At 34.0% G+C, this 19,792-nt stretch overlaps 1 protein-coding gene across 1 annotated transcript in view; it reads right to left on the bottom strand.

The window, feature by feature from the left end:
- Positions 1 to 19,460, bottom strand: part of LOC126781302 (endonuclease/exonuclease/phosphatase family domain-containing protein 1-like) — a 34,152-nt gene extending 14,692 nt beyond the window's left edge. The window contains exons 1-4 of the mRNA XM_050506228.1: positions 18,917 to 19,460; positions 17,959 to 18,643; positions 17,573 to 17,722; positions 12,012 to 12,169 (exon numbers count right to left, since the gene is read on the bottom strand). Of these exons, the coding sequence (XP_050362185.1) occupies positions 12,012 to 12,169; positions 17,573 to 17,722; positions 17,959 to 18,643; positions 18,917 to 19,214 (1,291 nt within the window). The 5' untranslated portion in view covers positions 19,215 to 19,460. The remainder of the gene's footprint in view (positions 1 to 12,011; positions 12,170 to 17,572; positions 17,723 to 17,958; positions 18,644 to 18,916) is intronic.
- Positions 19,461 to 19,792: the final 332 nt, after the last annotated feature.

Raw genomic sequence — 19,792 nt, 5'->3', positions numbered from 1 at the left:
GCAGTCAAGATAACACCCAGTCGACATATTGTGTAAAGATAAGGATATCAGTGGTCATAATGGTCCTAATACTTGGGATCTTAAGGTAGGTGGCGTAATGGCCATGTAAGGAACGGTTAATGTCTCAAACGAGGCAAATATTTCACGACAAATGACTTACCGTCTGATGGTTTTTCTGTTGTAAATAACATTACCAAGCAATTGAGAGACCTATTTAAAATAATAATAAGCGTATGTATATACGCAATAATTACTTATAATGAGGTTTTATTTTTAACATCCTATTAATATTATAAAGTTCTACCCAACACCTGGGGAGGGGAGGGGCTACACACCCTTATACGCGGGTGTAGCCGCGGGAGGTAGCTTGTAGTTAATACAACGTGGGTTGAAACGATCTATTTCGAGTAAAAATATAATAAAATTAAGTAATTTCATTAAAAACCTCAATCGCTCATAGATTTTCGACAGTAAATAAGGAAATGTAACTTCCGTATTCAAAAAAGATTTTTTTTTTTTTATATATGTCCGGGATGGCAAATGACTCTACTCCACCTGATGGTAAGTGGTAGTAGAGTCCAAACGCGACGACGGCCAGTACAGTCGGGAAGAATGTTCTGTACTAGCCGTCACCGCCTTGCCGGCCCACAAGATGCCTCTTCACGCCTCGTTTGAAGGAACCCGGGTTGTAAGAGGAGGGATTATATTATTCTGACTTTGAGTTGCCGTGATCACATGAGTTATCAGCAGATGACACCTCGTGACCTAATGATGCAGCTCTGCTAAGCATCGGGCCAAATGAAAAAGGTGTGATAACGTCTAAAGTTCAACGTTCAAAGCGCACTTATCAAGATATATGTATATTTAGATCGTATTATTACATAAAGCAATAAATAGTTTACTTATATAAATATTAAATGCATTGGGGCTTAAATTTAACGAATTAGAGCGTGGTGGAATAAGCACCAAGCCTCCTCCTCAATGAAAGAAGAAGCCTATTGAAGCTTATTCTAGCAGTGGGCAGAATTTTGACTGTACTAAAAATACTGCTATCCTTTTTTAACATCATAAACGAGAAAGAGAAAGGTATATTTTTTAAACTGAACAATGGAATCCACTTGTATATATAGTATTTTTATGTTAATTTTAAAATATAATATATTTTACATTACGAATCCCGTATATATGTCCTAATTTCAGCTACCTTTTATTTTATTTTCACTACAACGTGCTCTGTGGTTTAGTTATGGTGAGGTAACATATAGACATATAGAGATATTTTCGCGTTTATAATATTAATTAGATATAATAAGCTTTAAAACGAGCCCAAAGACAAAAAGGTTTTCGACATTGAAAGCGACAAAAAGTATAATTAAAAGGTTGGAATTTTTAAACTGGGTCAGATATCGATTGCGTTCACGCGTATCGTTTGTTAAACATTGAATATTTAAGATAATTATAACGTCCAAAAACGAGCAAATATTGTCACTGGCGTTTATACTTCTATACAACACCATTTTAAACAACGTTAATAGTTATCCCATTGCTGGGCAAATACTTGTTCTCCTGCCAAGATAACGGTACTTAATCCAGAACATTCACTGCGAATAAATATGTTTAATTTTTTCTCTACAATAATATTTTCATTCGTCACATACATATTTCAATTGTTTTCATTTATTTATTAACTCATAAAAAAAACAAATAGAATTTTAACCGGTTTTAATGAAAAAGTAGTATTTCCTTCTTTACTATAAATTATATTCACGTTTTATAAATCGGAACAGAGACTTTTCTGTAAATATTAAATTTGGCACTCGATGCTCGACTCGATCGTTAAATGTTGATAACCGCTATTGGTTTACATACTTTTAATATCATAATTATTACAGTAAAAATCGTATATCAGGTTTTGAAAAGTCGATTTTCACAGCGAATCTTCAGAAATTAGCTTGAATGACCACACGGTTCAATTTTACGTTTTCAAGAATTGTAGCTTTACGTGGTTTTTTTTATAGAATAGACGGACGGGTAAGTTGTCATCACCGCCTATAGACATTGCCACTGTAAGAAATATTAACCATCACTTACATCGTAATGCACCACCGGACACCTTGGGACCTACGATGTTATTTCCCTCGTGCCTGTAGTTAGAGTAACAGCCTCTGAATGTCCCACTGCTGGGCTAAGGCCTCCTTTCCCTTTTTGAGGAGAAGGTTTGGAGCTTATTACACCACGCTGCTCCAATGCGGGTTGGTGGAATACACATGTGGCAGAATTTCAGTGAAATTAGACACATGCAGTTTTCCTCACAATGTTTTTCTTCACCGTCAAGCACGAGATGAATTATAATCACAAATTAAGCACATTAAAATTCAGTGGTGCTTGCCCGGTTTTGAACCAACGATTATCGGTTAAGATTCACGCGATCTTACCACTGGGCCGTCTCGGCTGTAGTTACACTGGGTCACTAATCCTTCAAACCGGAGCACAAGAATACTTAGTACTACTGTTTTGCGGTAGAATATCTGATGAGTAGGTGGTACCTACCCAGACGAGCTTGCACAAAGCCCTACCTCCATGTAAAAAACGTTATTACATAAAACTGTAGCAAACAATAACAAGAAACATAATATTTATTATTTTAATATTACTAATTTTCTTAAAATAATTCTAGGTTCAATGTAATAATAATACATCACGCGAGGTTAACATGAAAAAGATTATATATTATTACGGACTTGCTGCCGAAACTACAGCCAGACATCATGTCTGACTGTTACGTATCTGTTTTATTAATTTGCTTAGCCCTTCGCTTTTGACACATTTCTAGAACATACCATGAAAAACATACAATTAATATGCAACTCGGTATAAAGGCGGATCGCCACCTTTGAATGCCTTAAATAGCCAGTGACGTGCCGGTCTTCGTTTTGCACAAACTTAGCAGGCGATTTTAGACTTTAATGCTTTATATATAAGGAAAACAAACTAAGTATTTTTTTAATAAATGTCAACAGCACTGAGTGTGAGTAATTAACATAACGGTTGATGATTTTAAATATTCGATCGGATCGGACAGTTGGAATTCATTCGTGGACATTAAGAAAACACTGTATAACTACACCTTTATTTATTTTTTCGCTGGAAATACGCGTTACGAGTGCGCCCCAAACATCGGAATACCCACTAAATAAACAGCGGTATCCTTTCCGCCTTAATGAGGAGCGCCACGGGATCGCTTTCGCATGCTACCGTGACAACTAACTATACCTAAGGTATCCTTGATTTGCAATATTTCAACTGTATTGTTTTTTTTTATAAAATAGGAAGGGACGCGGAAGCGGGTCACTTTATGGTAAACTGTCAACCATCGCCCATAGACATTGATGAGATTAAGAAAATATTAACCATTTCTTACATCGTCAATGCGTCACAAACCTTGGGAACTAAGATATTATGTTTATTGTACCTATAGTTACACTGGCTCACTCACCCTTCAAACCGGAACACAACAATACTAAATGTTGCTGTTTGTCGGTGAAACAACTGAATGTGTATTTACCTACACGGGCTTGCACAGTCTTACCATCAAGTGAAATAAATATTATAACAAAGGTATCCTCTAGAGAAACGAAATTGTTAATCGATTGACTGAAATACAATTTTTTTTTGTACATTCTCCCATCTAACTTTTGCATATCATTGCTAAAAATTTTAGAAAATATCCGTAAACCTGTTCTACGTTACACATCATTGGCGTCTAAATCATGCAAATTAAATTTGAAACGATACAAACTTCAGACGAATTAACACATAACGAATAGCAAACGCATACGATTCTCAATCAATTCCCAATAAAGCACGAATTGAGCCAATTATGCTAATAACAATACCCAATGATTTTGAATTGTTCATTGTATAACGATACTAAAGTTACGATGGAATGTTATAAACTGAAGCACGAGAATATAAGACGAATTATAATGTTTTAAGATAACTCTTAAGCAGTACAAACTTGTTTACTTTACTTGCTTTCAATAAAGTAATTGTCCCATCACTACATATACAAGTCCCGCCACGTTTAACTGTCTCTCTGAACGCGATAACCTCAAAAACTACCCAACGAATTTTTATTTGGTTTTCACCAATGAACGGAGTGATTCATGAGATAGGTTTACTTTTTTTTTATAGAATAGGAAGGTGGACGAGCATATGGGCCACCTGATGGTAAGTGGTCACCAAACGCCCTTAGACATTGGCATTGTAAGAAATGTCAACCATAGCCAATGCGACACCAACCTTGGGAACTAAGATTTTATGTCCCTTGTGCCTGTAATTACACTGGCTCACTCACCCTTCAAACCGGAACACAACAATATCAAGTATTGCTGTTTTGCGGTAGAATATCTGATGAGTGGGTGGTACCTACCCAGACGAGCTTGCACAAAGCCCTACCACCAGTACGTGTATACTTCATTACGGTTTTGTGAAAACTTGCTGAAATATGACGATATCTATGTATCACGATATAAACATTTCATTTTGATCCCAATTCTCTTTGTGCGAAGCCGAGAAGGGTAGCAGGTATTTTAAAAAATCAGTATGTATCATATTATTATTATTTTTATAAAAAAAAAATATGTATCTAGTTTATTAATTATAATAATACGATTTAAGACTCTTGATGCTTCTCTATAGTATAATAAACGTAACGCAAAATTAATCATTTCTCATTAAAACAAACATATATATATAAGAGTTTTTTATATATTTTGTTATATATATAACAAAATATTGTAACATATATCACCATTCTACTTTCAAAAGACTAAATTTATATATGTCGTTAACTTTTGAAATTATAGAAATAAAAATTATATTGACGGGCCGGTTGGCGTTGTTGGTAGATATTTGCCTTTCACGCCTAAGGTTGTGGGTTCGATTCCCATCCAGGACAGACATTTGTGTGCATGAACATATCTGTTTGTCCTGAGTTTTTTAAAGAAAAGTAGTATATGTACTGTATCAGCTGTCTGGTTTCCATAGCTTAGTTGGGATCAGATGGCCGTGTGTGAATAATGTCCCAGGATAATATGATATGTATTTTTTTTGCGTGATGCATTCTATGGCATACTACCGTTTATAATATATGTATAGAAGATATACATATACAAAGTTTTATTACCCTTTAAAAATAAATACAGATAAAAAATGTGTACAATATAAGTTATGTTTAAGTATTAATAATGAAAAATAGTCGTAAATGAAGAAAATATGACATTTTATGTAGACAGTTGTAAATTCATGTCCACGTTTGATATTTCTATTATGTAATGTATGATTCATATTATGTAAAGGACTCTATTTGTCGACCAATTAATACATTCTATTGTCATTAGTAGAGCTATTCTGTGCGCCCATTGATACTTTTTTTTAATGTATAGGCTAGCGCTTGACTGTTATCACACCTGATGGAAAGTGACATACAGTCTAAGATGGAGCGCGCTTGCCTAGAAGATGCCTATTCACTCTAGACTTGAAGGTACCCATATTTGTGGTAAGGTAACCATAAAGGTGGTGGGGAAAACGGAGGTCGCACTTATTCGATGACGTTGATTTTACATATGATTTGTATGGAATTCTATTTTTTGTTACTTGACGGCGCTTTTTAAGAAAGTCTCGCACTAGGCAACGAAAATCATTCCTGAACACGATCGTGAAATATCAAAAAGTGATATGCGACATTGTTTGTAAAAAATAATTATACAATATTGATGGACATCAGATTAAAAATGGAAGTTTTTTTTTAATCAACGCTTATCATATCCTATATTATATATATTGCTTACAGTGATGCCTTACACAAAATTTTTCATGGTATCAAGCAATTCGCTTGATAGAAAGTAAACGTTCGTTTTAGTACACAAAAAACTCGATACTTGCACGGATTGAACCGGCGAACTTTGTTTTATGTCCTCATATTCTATTCACTGGACCATCCAGCTCCATTCCATTTCGAAGCATTGAAACGAACAAAAATCAAACATTAAGGGAATTGCGTTTCGAGTTAAATACTTATTATTTATGCAACTGAAGCGTACTAAAATGGATACTAAAGCATGTTCACGATTCGCGATGTCATAAAATAAATTTTGCTGCGCGGTAATAAAATACAATTTAGAACTGCCTCTTTATACCCTATGCAGTCACGATGGGTCAATAAAAATGTGACACATTCGCTTCCAATGGCAGACGTGACTAACAATCGTTTTTTTTTTATTTGCAGCTCATCTTAATGTTTAAAATAGATTTCAAGCATCTGTTCTTGATTTATTTACGAATAGGAAACATTGCAAATTGAATGGAAATATTTATTTGAAGAAATTTTAAATGAAATATGTTTTAAAACGGCATTAGGGAAAATTTTTCGTCGATAACTGTCGAATTATAAATTGGAGCCTCAAATTAAAGCCTCTGCCGCTGAATCAAGTGCCTACTGGTACTTGTATTTCAGCAATATTGAACCTCTCGCCTCAGAAAATCAAAGGTCAGGCTTTAGTACAGGTTTCAAGAACTTTTTTAATATACAAATAAAAATATCATGTATTTGTGTTTGTGGGCGTTTACTCTAGTCAACGTGTACGTGTTTATAAGTATATGTGTGTGTAGAGATGTGTTCGTGTGTGTAGGTGTGCGTGTGTGTATCTCATAATAAAACTAAACAGGACTGCAGCTTAAATAAAAAATAGTTATTAAAAATACATATTTACTAAATATATCTATGCAACAGTCTAAATATAAATCTTTAGGCGTTGTCTATGGTTTATATTTGTAAATCACCTTTTATTAACGTTGACAGGACAGACAAAAAGTTTAACCTCTTGATTATATGGAGTCACCTCTGCCCGTGAAAATTTATATAGTCGGATGTGTTTCGGCAACGAGACATTAATAAATAAGGTCAAATTAGTGCGAAATGTCAGTAACCGCAATTTTATTTTCAAGGTTTGTTTAAGCATAACAATATTACAGTAAAGTATTTATATAAAATTTCAACTCGTTCCGAATTTAATTTTAAAAGAATATCTTAATTTGACCATGCGGAATGAAATTACAATTTAGATTTTAATAACAATAAAAAAGATCCTGTAAAATTCTTCGAACACATTCCTTTTTCAAAATTCAAATTTCTTAATCCTCAAATACTACGAGGAAATTAGCAAGTCCTGGTGTCGTAGTTCCGCTGTGTTACGCACGGCTCGTAACTATGTAGAATGTAGATGCTGGCCGCTTTTCCGCCAACTCTTTCATGCATGAATGCAGGGTTGCCAGTATTTTTATCCTATAATATTATCACTATCTTTTTAATATTTTATTTATAACATAACCTTTACGAATAATCGGTAAAAAATAACCAGTAACGAAAGATGTCTACAAGGTTGGCCAATATATGTATATTATAAGTGATACATAAATTGATCTCTATCCTTAATTATATTGTTTTATTTAAGTTCTTTGTTTTTTTTTTTAATTTAATTTGCATTAATAACTTTTGCTCCGATGAAAGTCTCACACACACTACACACAGTCCACAATAACTAATCGAGAATATATGAAATCGACAATCGTTATACACATACATACATATATTATGTATATAACAGATTAACTAACTGATTGACTGATTAACATATTAACGCACAGCAACGTGTAGGTTAACATAAAGGAAGAATTTAAGGAAATTAAACCTCTAAGGTTTCTGAATAGGGATGAAAATTTGTATGAAAATCCTTTATTGTCATTAAGAAAAAGCCATGGAAATTGCTCGCATCATAGTTCAGAGTTGCTGAAGACCCAATTCGAAATACGACGCGAGCGAAGCCGCGGGTAAAACGCTGGTATAATATTGAAAGAAGTCGATTATAACGTGAAATAAGACAATGTTTTATTTTTTTAAAGCAAGGTTGCCTAGTCTACGAAATAAGTGAATGTGTTTTTGTTTATGTCATACAGTCCTATATTAATTAAAACACTTTCACGTTAGCATAACGTACGTATTGCTGATATTTGAGTGGATATTACGCCTCGCATTACCGATAAGTCCCACATATGATAAAAAACGTTATTATTGACGCATAGACGAGATGGCCCAGTGGTTAGAACGCGTGAATCTTAGGCGATGATCCTGGTTGAACTGTGCAAGCACCACTGTGCGTTTAATTTGTGTTATAATTCATCACGTGCTTGACGATTAAAGAAAACATCGTGAGGAAACCTGCATGTGTCTAATTTAACTGAAATTGTCATCCTTCTCAAATAAAGGAGAGGAGGCCTTAGCCCAGCAGTGGGACATTCACAGGCTGTTCTATAATTATTGACTTATGATGATTTATACCATAGCATGATATTAGCAATTAAAAGGTAGCTCTTGTATCGGTAAAACAATTATATAAGGCATCGCAACGCATTCCGGATATCAGTTACTATGTAATGAAAATTAAAATAAACATTAAAATACATATTATCGAATTATGCGTGGCAGCCTTGGTTAAACGCTCGCTTCGGTTTCTCAAACAAACGTTCAAACGCTCGGATACTTTAATGTTTTCGCAAACATTCAGCCCGTTTTAAAACGAATGGGCATATTTCAGAAATGTTTTACGTAAAACGTTATTTTCTTCTTCGGATTTTAAAGATTAAAATGTCGAAAGTTTGATGTTGTATTAAATAAAAATAGATACAAAAAAACATACCTATCATATCTTCTGTAATGGTAAGCTGTCTTTACCAGTTAGTACTGTATTGCAGTATGTGATATATGTAATCCAGTTAGAGAGCTTATTGTATTAAAACTCTAAACTCATTGCAGAATAAATACGTAGTGTCACAATTATAACATTGAAATGAAACCGAATTTTTATCAAATAGGTGATCTAATTATGCCGCCTGATGGTAAATGGTCACCAACGCTTATAAACATGTAAAAAATAAAAAAAAACGGTCCTTAAATTGCCAATGCTCCACCAACCATGGGAGCTAAGATGTTTTGTCCCTTGTGCCTGTAGTTACATCAACATTCACTCTTCGAATCGGAACACAATATTTAACATTGCTGTTTGGCGGCAGAATATATAATGAGTGGTACCTCCATTGAATTTTAAAATGGCGTATCAATTTCTTACAAATAATAATACTAATGGTTATTAGAAAGGAATCAGTATTGGTGAGCATAAAAAAATAATATAAATAATTATATTTTTTTAAACACGTTCAAACACGTTTAAACACGGTATTCAAAAAGCCGAGATGGCCCTGTGGTAAGAACGCGTGAATCTTAACTGATGATCGTGGGTTCAAGCCCGGGCAAGCACCACTGAATTTTCATGTGCTTAATTTGTGATTATAATTCATCTCGTGCTTTACGGTGAAGGAAAACATCGTGAGGAAACCTGCATGTGTCTAATTTCACTGAAATTCTGCCACATGTGAATTCTACCAACCCGCATTGGAGCAGCGTGGTGGAATAAGCTCCAAACCTTCTCCTCAAAAAGAGGAGAGGAGGCCTTTAGCCCAGCAGTGGGACATTCACAGGCTGTTACGGTTACGGTTACGGTTAAACACGTTCGCGACTGCTTAATTAACTTAATGTGGTATATGGTATGGTATTATGGTAATATGTATTTATATATATATATTAGAAATGTCCCATAGTTTGGCAAAGGTCTTATCTCCTATTTTAGAGGGTCAGACGTCAGATTTATTGCGGGTTGGTGTACACGTGGCAGAAAATCACCCGACACATGGAGGTTTCCTCGTGTTTTCCTTACGCCTTCCGCTTACGTTTATTGCTCATAAACGAATTATAAATACTAATTGAGCTCGTGAAAAGTCAATGATGTAAGGCGTGCTATTCACAACACATAATAGACATTAGACACATCGTTTATTGCAAGCCCGACGTATGACGCCGTTGTCCGAGTCTAACCTCTACCATTGTTGGAAGTCAGGCGGTCGATTTCATCAGTCTACCAAGCGATTTTAGCACATATAATAAACTAGCGCTTTACCCGCGGTTTCGCTTCTGTAATAATTTAAATTTCCTAAATAATAATCAGTACTACTACTAGCAAATAGTTGAAGCGTTGACGCTTCAATTATTAAGGATTTTCATAAACGTTTTGTTCCTTTTATCACTACCTTAGTGGTTATATTTCCAAAATTCCTACCTTAGTGCTAACCTATTGTGTAAAACGAATCCGTATATAAAAATATTTATAGGGCTTGCCAGGCACTGGTGGTAGGGCTTTGTGCAAGCTCGTCTGGGTCGGTACCACCCACTCATCAGATATTCTACCGCAAAACAGCAGTACTCGGTATTTCTGTGTTCCGTTTTGAAAGGGTGAGTGAACCAGTGTAATTACAGGCACAAGGGACATAAAATCTTAGTTCCCAAGGTTGGTGGCGCATTGGATATGTAAGCGATGGTTGACATTTCTTACAATGCCAATGTCTAAGAGCGTTGGTGACCACTTACCATCAGGTACGCTCGTCCACCGACTTATACTATAAAAAAAGCTAGTTTGGTCTGTGAATTGATATGCCAGTCGGTTAGTTATTGTTATACATATATTAAATATATTCTTTTAGTTCTCCTTTATATGTTCGTCTGTCACTACGCCCTAAACATTAAACGTATTTACTAATGAAAAATTATTTTCAAAACGATCAGTTGTTAACATTATAAAATATAATTAAAAGTAATTTGATCGTGGTGGTTTTGGCTCGTGCATGCACGTCTGGGTACCACCATTAGATACCCATTAGTATCCACTCACTAGATATCCTACTGCCAATAGTAATAGTAATAGTAACAGCCTGTAAATGTCCCACTGCTGGGCTAAGGCCTCCTCTCCCTATTTGAGGAGAAGGTTTGGAGCTTATTCCACCACGCTGCTCCAATGCGGGTTGGTGGAATACACATGTGGCAGAATTTCGATGAAATTAGACACATGCAGGTTTCCTCACGATGTTTTCCTTCACCGAAAAGCACGAGATGAATTATAAACAGAAATTAAGCACATGAAAATTCAGAGGTGCTTGCCCGGGTTTGAACCCACGTTCATCGGTTAAGATTCACGCGTTCTTACCACTGGGCCATCTCGACTTTTTTTTTACTACTGCCAATGGGTAATAAGTATTGTTTGGTTCCGGTTTGAAGGGTTAGTGAGCCAATGTAGCCAAGAGACATAATCGCTATCGTCTATGGGCGGTGGTGATCACTTACCATCAGGTGGACAATTTGTTTGGCTTCCTATAAATATTTAAAAACAAAAAAAAATTAAAACGCTCTCATTTGTCATTAATTACTAATTTCTCTATTCCTGCTGCGTATAATACCGCAGTATTATTACAGCATTTATCACAATAAATAAATATATACACGAAAGAGAGAATTCACTCGACAACTAATATTTTTTTTTCTTATCGTGTAATTCCTAATAGGCAAGTCGGCTTTCAAAATCCGTTTCAGATAAGCCTGTAGAATGATTATATTTTTATTTATGTATAAGTTTGGTAATATTGATAAGATTTATGATAAAAAAAAAATGTTGATTTCATAACATTTAAAATTGTAGTCATATTTAATGACGTCACCATGACAGATACACATAGATTATAAACTCTTTTTTTTTTTTAATTTCCGTTAATTTTTTCCAAATTTGCCTGGATGATAATATGACTTGTTATACTTCAATTGAAAAAAGAAAACAATTGTTTGAATTTGCTATTGGATTGCTCAAATACATAATATCGTATGTTTACAAACAATACGCGTTATCGATATTTTGCACAAGATGAATGTGTAAACAAATAAGACAAAAGCTGTTGTAAAGTTAGGTTAAATTGATAGGATGCCGATTCCAAATCTGAACTCCGTACTAGTATTTTCACAATTTACCGATATTAAAATTAAGCTGGATATATTATTATAAGTAACTTCAAATTACCTTGAGGAGATATGACTAGTTGCTCGCTCCGAAACGCCGTCAGCTCTTCGACCATTCGCAGCACATTTTCCTCGGTGAGCAGGTGTACCTGGTCGAGTCCCACTTCCTCGACTATGATGTGTTTGTTCGAACGTTCGAATATAAAGCCCAATTTCTTCCTGCAACAATGATATAATGCTGTTTGTTAAAATATTCCTTCTCTGAAATCGCTTAGATATTATACGAGAAAATTAAGTAAACGATAGTAAAAACAGTATGGCTATTCTGTAAGAACATACTCTAAACTCACCGCGAAAAACGGTCGTAACATGTCATAAAGTGATATGCGACATTGTCCATAATATTTATAACATTTCAAGAATACACGGTTCAAAATAGTATATCACCATAAGTCGGTTATCAACATTTAACGAGTGAGCAATGAAGTTAGTCTTTATAAAATAGCACTGTTGTTTAAAAAGAACATGTTCTTATTTTGAATGTCTAGAAGCACAATAGTTATACATTTTATTTTTTATTTTTAATTAATGACGGCTGTATTGCGCTTATATAGTACGCGTTTTTTTTGCATCTATCCCATAATAAGTTTATTTTTAACACCTGCTTGGCTTGTTGAAAACTCGCAACCCCTATTCTAACTCACTGCGTCTAGATTTTTTCGTTCAAGAAATATTACACACACTCACACACGCACATACGTGAGCTCTTTCACGTCGATACGGGGTCGTACGCACACACAAAAATCCACACGAGTTGTGTTTCAGAATCCGAAAAGAAAATGTCTCGTTTAACAGATTACTTAGGAAGTTTTTAACACGAATAGTTTCTTCAAAAATATCATAATTCACTATTATAACAAGTACATTATAGATATCTACATAAAATACTTCAAGATACCTTTTATATGATATATTTAAACATATTTACTTTATTTACTTTATAATATAAATATATATTATACATAATATATATTTATATTTATTTACATGTACAAGAATTTTATGAAATAATTACTATTTTTTTTTTAATACAGTGTTAGAGGTGAACGTAATAAATAAAATTAATAATATTTATCGCAACACTAAAGCCTATTCAAATTAAAATTAACGCGATATTATTTACGAAAAAATACCCTTTTGAATGTCGGCGAAGTTGTTATCGAAACGTTGGAAATAAAATTGAAGCGAATATAAGTAATTAAGTGAAATAATGTTATATTATAAATACAGTAACAGCCTGTGAATGTCCCACGGCTGGGCTAAGGCCTCCTCTCCTTTTTTGCGGAGAAGGTTTGGAGCTTATTCCACCGCGCTGCTACAATGCGGGTTGGTGGAATACACATGTGGCAGAATTTCAGTGATTTCACACATGTAGGTTTCCTCACGATGTTTTCCTTCACCGTCAAGCACGAGATGAATTATAAACACAAATTGAGCACATGAAAATTCAGTGATGCTTGGCCACAAGATTCACGCGTTTTAACCACTGGGCCATCTCGGTGCTTATATTAAATAAAGATATATTAATTAAAAACTGTTTGTAGTGCATATATCAAGTTATGATTTTAAGTTATTATCAAGTAACGATAAGAAATCATATAAATAAAAAAAAAGCGTACTTGTTATTCGCACGATACATTGTGCGTATCCCAACAGTGAAAACATGATTTATATATTTATAAATGTCGACCAACATATACAAAACAAATAATATAATAATAATAATATCCTGGGACATTATTCACACAAGGCCATCTGAGCCCAAAGTAAGCAGAGCACGTACTATGGGAACCAGACAATTGATATACTACATATACTACTTTTCTTTTGTAAATACATACCTTATAGGTAATTACATCTAGACTCAGGGCAAACAGACATGTTTAGACACACAAATGTCTGTCCTGGGTGGGAATCGAACCCATGACCTGCGGCGCAAAGGCCAATATCTACCAACCACGCCAACCGGCTCGTTAAATACACAATTTAATATACACTTACAAATGACCACGAAATGCCCAACATAATATTAAATATTTAATCTATTTATTTATTTTGGACAATATATAAAAATCTAAAGTCAATTAAAATAAAACAAGCTTAGCCTTAAAATAAAGCCGAGATGGCCCTGTGGTAAGAACGCGTGAATCTTAACCGATGATCGTGGGTTCAAACCCGGGCAAGCACCACTGAATTTTCATGTGCTTAATTTGTGATTATAATTCATATCGTGCTTTACGGTGAAGGAAAACATCGTACCCGCATTGGAGCAGCGTGGTGGAATAAGCTCTAAACCTTCTCCTCAAAAAGAGGAGAGGAGGCCTTTAGCCCAGCAGCGGGACATTCACAGGTTGTTACGGTAGCATAAGTAAGTACGCCACGGAGATATAGCAGACGATAGCTAGTAACACAATTAATAATGTCTGTATTTATATTTGCATGCAGTAGTCGTTTCATCCCGTACGTAAAGCCAGTTCTTATCTCAAATATAGATGATACTGCAGTGTTACGTCATCGACATCGTAAACAAAAGTTTTTGCGTTTTCATACTTTTCATGTCGAACATAAGACGAGGAAACGAAATCGGTAATGTCCAAGTTTAACTTATTATTATTGTTTTGTAATTTGTATTTCCTCATACTTTTAAACGTGTGTCCTTCCGTCCGTATGTATGCGCTATTGCTCGCAAACATGCACACAGGCGCTTGACTTTGCATATACAAAAAGTAAATATCCGAATAAATAAATGATAAATTAAAAAAATATATATCATTGTTGGCAAACGACATCGTAAAGATTATTTAATAAGAACTAAAATGAATTTATTAATAGGAATAATTGATTGAAATTTGGCAACACATTAAAATATTTAAAATACTGAAGTTACAAAACATTCTAACAATTTATTATATGCGTACATCAATTCTGAGACAGATAATATAGTAATTAATGAATATAGATAAAAAATTATAATTTCGTTCCATTTTTTAAAAAATACGAGCCAAATGACCGGTTATCACACGATACGTCCCTGACGGTTTCTTATCAGATTGTCTCAAGCATTCATTCGTTATCAAATCATCAAGTGTGTCGATCGCGCGAGTTAAAACAATGATCGCTCATATACAATACATAAGCTGCTGTTTGAATTTAAGCTTTATTCCGAAGCAATATAAGATGAAATTATTTTTATATGAATAAATTTTTTATTGATATTTAACTATTGTAAACCCTTGCAATTTTTCAGGATACATGGTCTGTACTCATCTCGATCAATAAACTTTTTTCATACAAAAAAAAAAACGATCGGTTGCGGAAAGACAAACCAACAGACACACTTTTGCGTTTAAAATATTGGTAGTGATTAATATTGACCTACTAACCTTGGCACGTGTTCGTACGAATAGAGCCAAATGTGGCAGTCAGTCATATATAATATAACAAGATACATTTATACAAATATTCTGAATTTACTGTTGTGCTACGCCGTTCTTTCTTCGATAAGAGAATCTTGTTAGATAATATTACAAAAATAAAACTAAAAACGATAATACGTTACGTAATCAATTCATTCTATTTAGGTACTGCAATCAAGACCCGAGAATTTATAGCAGTAAATTAACTACAATAATTGTAACATTTAAAGGATATGCATCAAATTAGCATATCACTGGTCGGTTTTTACTGGTGGTAGGGATTTGTGCAAGCTCGTCTGCGTAGGTACCAACCGCTCATCAAATATTCTACCACAAAACAGCAGTACTTTGTATTGTTGTGTTCCGGTATGTAGGGTGAGTGAGCCAGTATAATTACAGGCACAAGAGACGTAACACCTTAGTTCCCAAGGTTGGTGGCGCATCAGCGATATAAGCGATGGTTAACATTTCTTACATTGCCAATGTCTATGGGCGTTGGTGAACACTTACCATCAGGTCGGCCATTTGCTCGTCCTCGAGTGAGTAATGAAGTTCTGACAGAATAGAACTGCTGTCACATAAATTCGTTACTAGCCCGCGTTTCACTACGTGTTACTATTGCAGTAGAAAGAAAGGTTATCAAATTAACTGCATTAGTTCTAGTAGTATAATTTGTAGTAAAACCGGCGAGGAAGGCACGATCTACTTTATTTTAAGGAAATCTTAGTAGCATTTCGAAATTAAAATAAATTGTATGTCTGACCAATGCTAGTGACATAACTTTTTTTTATTTACACATAGACAAAATTATAGGTTTCTGTTGAAACATTGTCTAAATAATAATAGTTTATAAGACACGAAATGTGAAGACCGAGTTTATTAGAACTCAAGGTTCACGGTGTACGTAAATATTAAATATTACGGTAGCTAGTTGTATTGGCTTTGAGAAGTTTCATAATTACCAAATATATAATATGCCACGAGGGTACAAAAATTTGGCTTAAGTTTTTCATCGTTTTTGTTCGTGTTTTAGAACAAAAACGTTTGTGTTTTGTTTTTATTATTATGTAAATTGTTTATTTAAGACGAGAGGCTAGGATAGCGACTTAAAAAGCAGGTAAGTCGCTTTGAGAACTAAACTACTCAAAAGAAAATAAAGGTCGTCTAGTTCATTTACTTTAGCCGTGTCTTTAATTCAATAATTTGTGTTCTCATCTCACCTATCTCGCTGCATTACACAAGTTAATAAGCTCTATTAACAGTGTAATTCAACGTAGCGCTCGTAAAATGAATGACATTATACAAAAACATAACATACTTCCCAAGTGCTCCCAAATTAACCGTCAAAAAGAGCATCCATGCGATTTCGCATTAAGAACGTAACTTAACGATAATGTTATCATTAAAAGAAAAACTAATTTCGATATGTTTCGTTAGCTGCCCATTTCCTCCACCCATTTCAAGATCGAATTTTAGAGTAACGTTTACAAATGAAACTTGTTACGAAAAACGTAATGTCACACCTGAAGTGTACTAAGTTGCTAGCGCTTCAATTTGTTTTTGCACATACATATTATTACATTCATGCATAATTTATGGTTTGTTGCAGTCGTAAAAAGTAAGATAACGTTCGTTTTTTTTTTAAATCTACTATTTGGTAATTTCAAACAGGAAATTGCATTGTAATGACAACTCCATAAAGTTTTAACAGTAATGTTTCACGACACCGCTCAAAAATTATGGCTGTGCACTTTCGTTTGGTAATTTGTTTGCTAAAGAACACGATTCACATATAATTCTAGATGTTTCGTGTAAATGTATTAAATATATTCATTTAAGTTGCAATTTCAGCATTTCTCCAAATTCTCTCAAGAAAGCAATTTCAAAAAATTATAAATCAAATTTGGGATGACCAGCAAATTGCAAGCTAGACTATAAACAATTACAGTCAGCACAAAATATACAAGTAAATAAAAGCAATTAAAAATTTCTTTAAATTTCGAAAATTATACGCGTATTCGTTATCTATGCCAATGTATATTTATTAATAAAAAATGTAATAACACAGTCAACAGTTTGACTTTCGCTCAAATATCAACAAAGAAAGAAAATTAAAACTTGTTGCAGTACAGACATTGTGACTTACCCATTAACATTTTTTGAGCAACAGTACTGCCAAGTGTGGCTGTTACACCTCCACTCCCTTACTCTTCTGAGAGCCGGAGAATTGAGCTCATTGCAGATCATCTGCAGAGCTCTCTCTTCGAGCACATCTTGTATGGCTATAACTGACAACCTGATTAAAAAATACATTATTAGTTTATTAATTCTGAATAAGACATTTTATTTATTATTTCCATTGTTATCAGATACTAACTAAAACCACTATATATAAAGTTTAGGTAAAGGTATAAATCTGAATTTTTCAACATTGTATTTAATTATCATAATTAATTTTAATTACATCATTTATCTCTCTAGGTAACAACAAATTATTAAGCGATTAGAATAATCAAAATGATAAGGACTTACTTATATTCCAAAATCGTCCTGCATATCACCTCCCTTACTCCAGGATTGGTGATTTTTTCCACACCAAGTTGATGAAGATTCCATGATGCGAGACGGCAACACCTTGCTCCGTCTCTTTCGTGCATGAATACTTCTTCAACGATAGGTCTATGAGAGTAGGCAGATAGTAAATCCAAGATATCATTCACTGGAGCAGTTGCAAAACCATTCGGCAAGGTTATAGCAATCTTACTGGGCATAGACAAGCTCTTCCTATGGGGACTTTTTGGTGTTTTCGGTTCACTACTGAGAACTGATTCATTTAAAGATGGATCTCTCCAACCATTCATATGTCCATTAGTCAAATGTTGGACACTTTCACTTTTCCTAAGTTCTAGGCTTAAATGTTGCTTTATAGTGCTCAGTCTAACTATATCCATTCCCCTTACTTTTATTAAATCATCGAGTGATTTAAATGGACCCTTCTTAATTCTGTAATCTACAATATTTGCTGCTATTTCTTGGTTTAAGCCAGGTACACATTGCAATTGGAAAACGCTTGATGAATTCACTGAACATAACTTATTATCTGAAGAGGATCTTATGCTATCTAATGAATATGTACAAGAACTAGCTCTAGATATCTGTCGTTTTGAATTTGTACATATCTCTGGCCTTAGTAATTCTAACTTTTCAGCACCAATACCTATGAAATAAAAGTTTTTTTTATAATAATCGCTTAGTTAAGCGATTCTTATTAAAATAATCTACTTGATACTGTGTTTAGAAATATTCAAAATGTATAATTTTATGAAAATTGAGCATCATGTTTTCATAATTGAAATATGTTTAACAAAATAATATATGTAAAAAACACGTCGGTTTTTTACTATTAAGAATTTAATTGTAGGGATGGAATGGAAATGATGTTACATCTGATTTAAAAACATTTAAAAACAAAGACATGCATAGTAATCACCTGAGACTAAAGCAAGGTCGTCAACTCGTTTGAATCTTCCTATCATCTGACGATGACGAACAATTTCCCGCGCAACCTGCCTGGATACACCAGGCAGGGTCATGAGTTGCTCTTCAGTCGCCGTGTTCACGTTCATCAGCTCAGGGTATTCCTCCGAAGGCGGCAAGCTGAATGTATGGCTCAAACTTGACTTATTTAGTTTCGAACGTCTTATAAAATTACGGAAGGATCTACGGCTACTTTTACTCCGAACAGAGCTCGGACTCTGCCCCATATTTGCACCCGCCACTTTTAACATCAATTTTTCATAACACTAGAAATTCAAACAATGTTCACTTTTAAACTATTATTAGATTAGAAAAACCGTATTCCACTGATCACAATTTATATTAACTTAACACTATTTTATATAGCACATATCACATTGTAATCTCAATTATACCCTTAAATTGACTGATTTAAATTAATTATTACTCTAAGTTTTATCACCGTCACAACATTTCACATTACTTCACTCTCCTAGCCAAATCACTACAATGAAACAATATGTCATTTTCGTTTTGACACTGTTAGCAAATAAAAATGACGTGTAATAATGAAGTGCATTGATATAATATATAAAATTCTACGTTTTAAATGGAAATTACACAATTAATTAAATAATATAATTAATGTTTTTACGAAAACGAATTTTCTATTTAGATTTAATAGTAGTGTGAAATATTTAGTTTGCAAATGAGACAATCCTAAACTTCCAGTAGTGCTGACTGGCAACAATTGACAAGATTAATTGTTACAATATCTATAATTTATGCTTAAATATAAATAATAAGTATATAATTATGTTTATGATTGCAACTATGCAATGGTTCATAA

This window comes from Nymphalis io, chromosome 3 (assembly GCF_905147045.1).
Source record: "Nymphalis io chromosome 3, ilAglIoxx1.1, whole genome shotgun sequence".
Lineage (NCBI taxonomy): Eukaryota > Metazoa > Arthropoda > Insecta > Lepidoptera > Nymphalidae > Nymphalis > Nymphalis io.
Note: the sequence above shows the minus strand (reverse complement) of the source record. Positions and strands in the feature narration are given on the sequence as shown.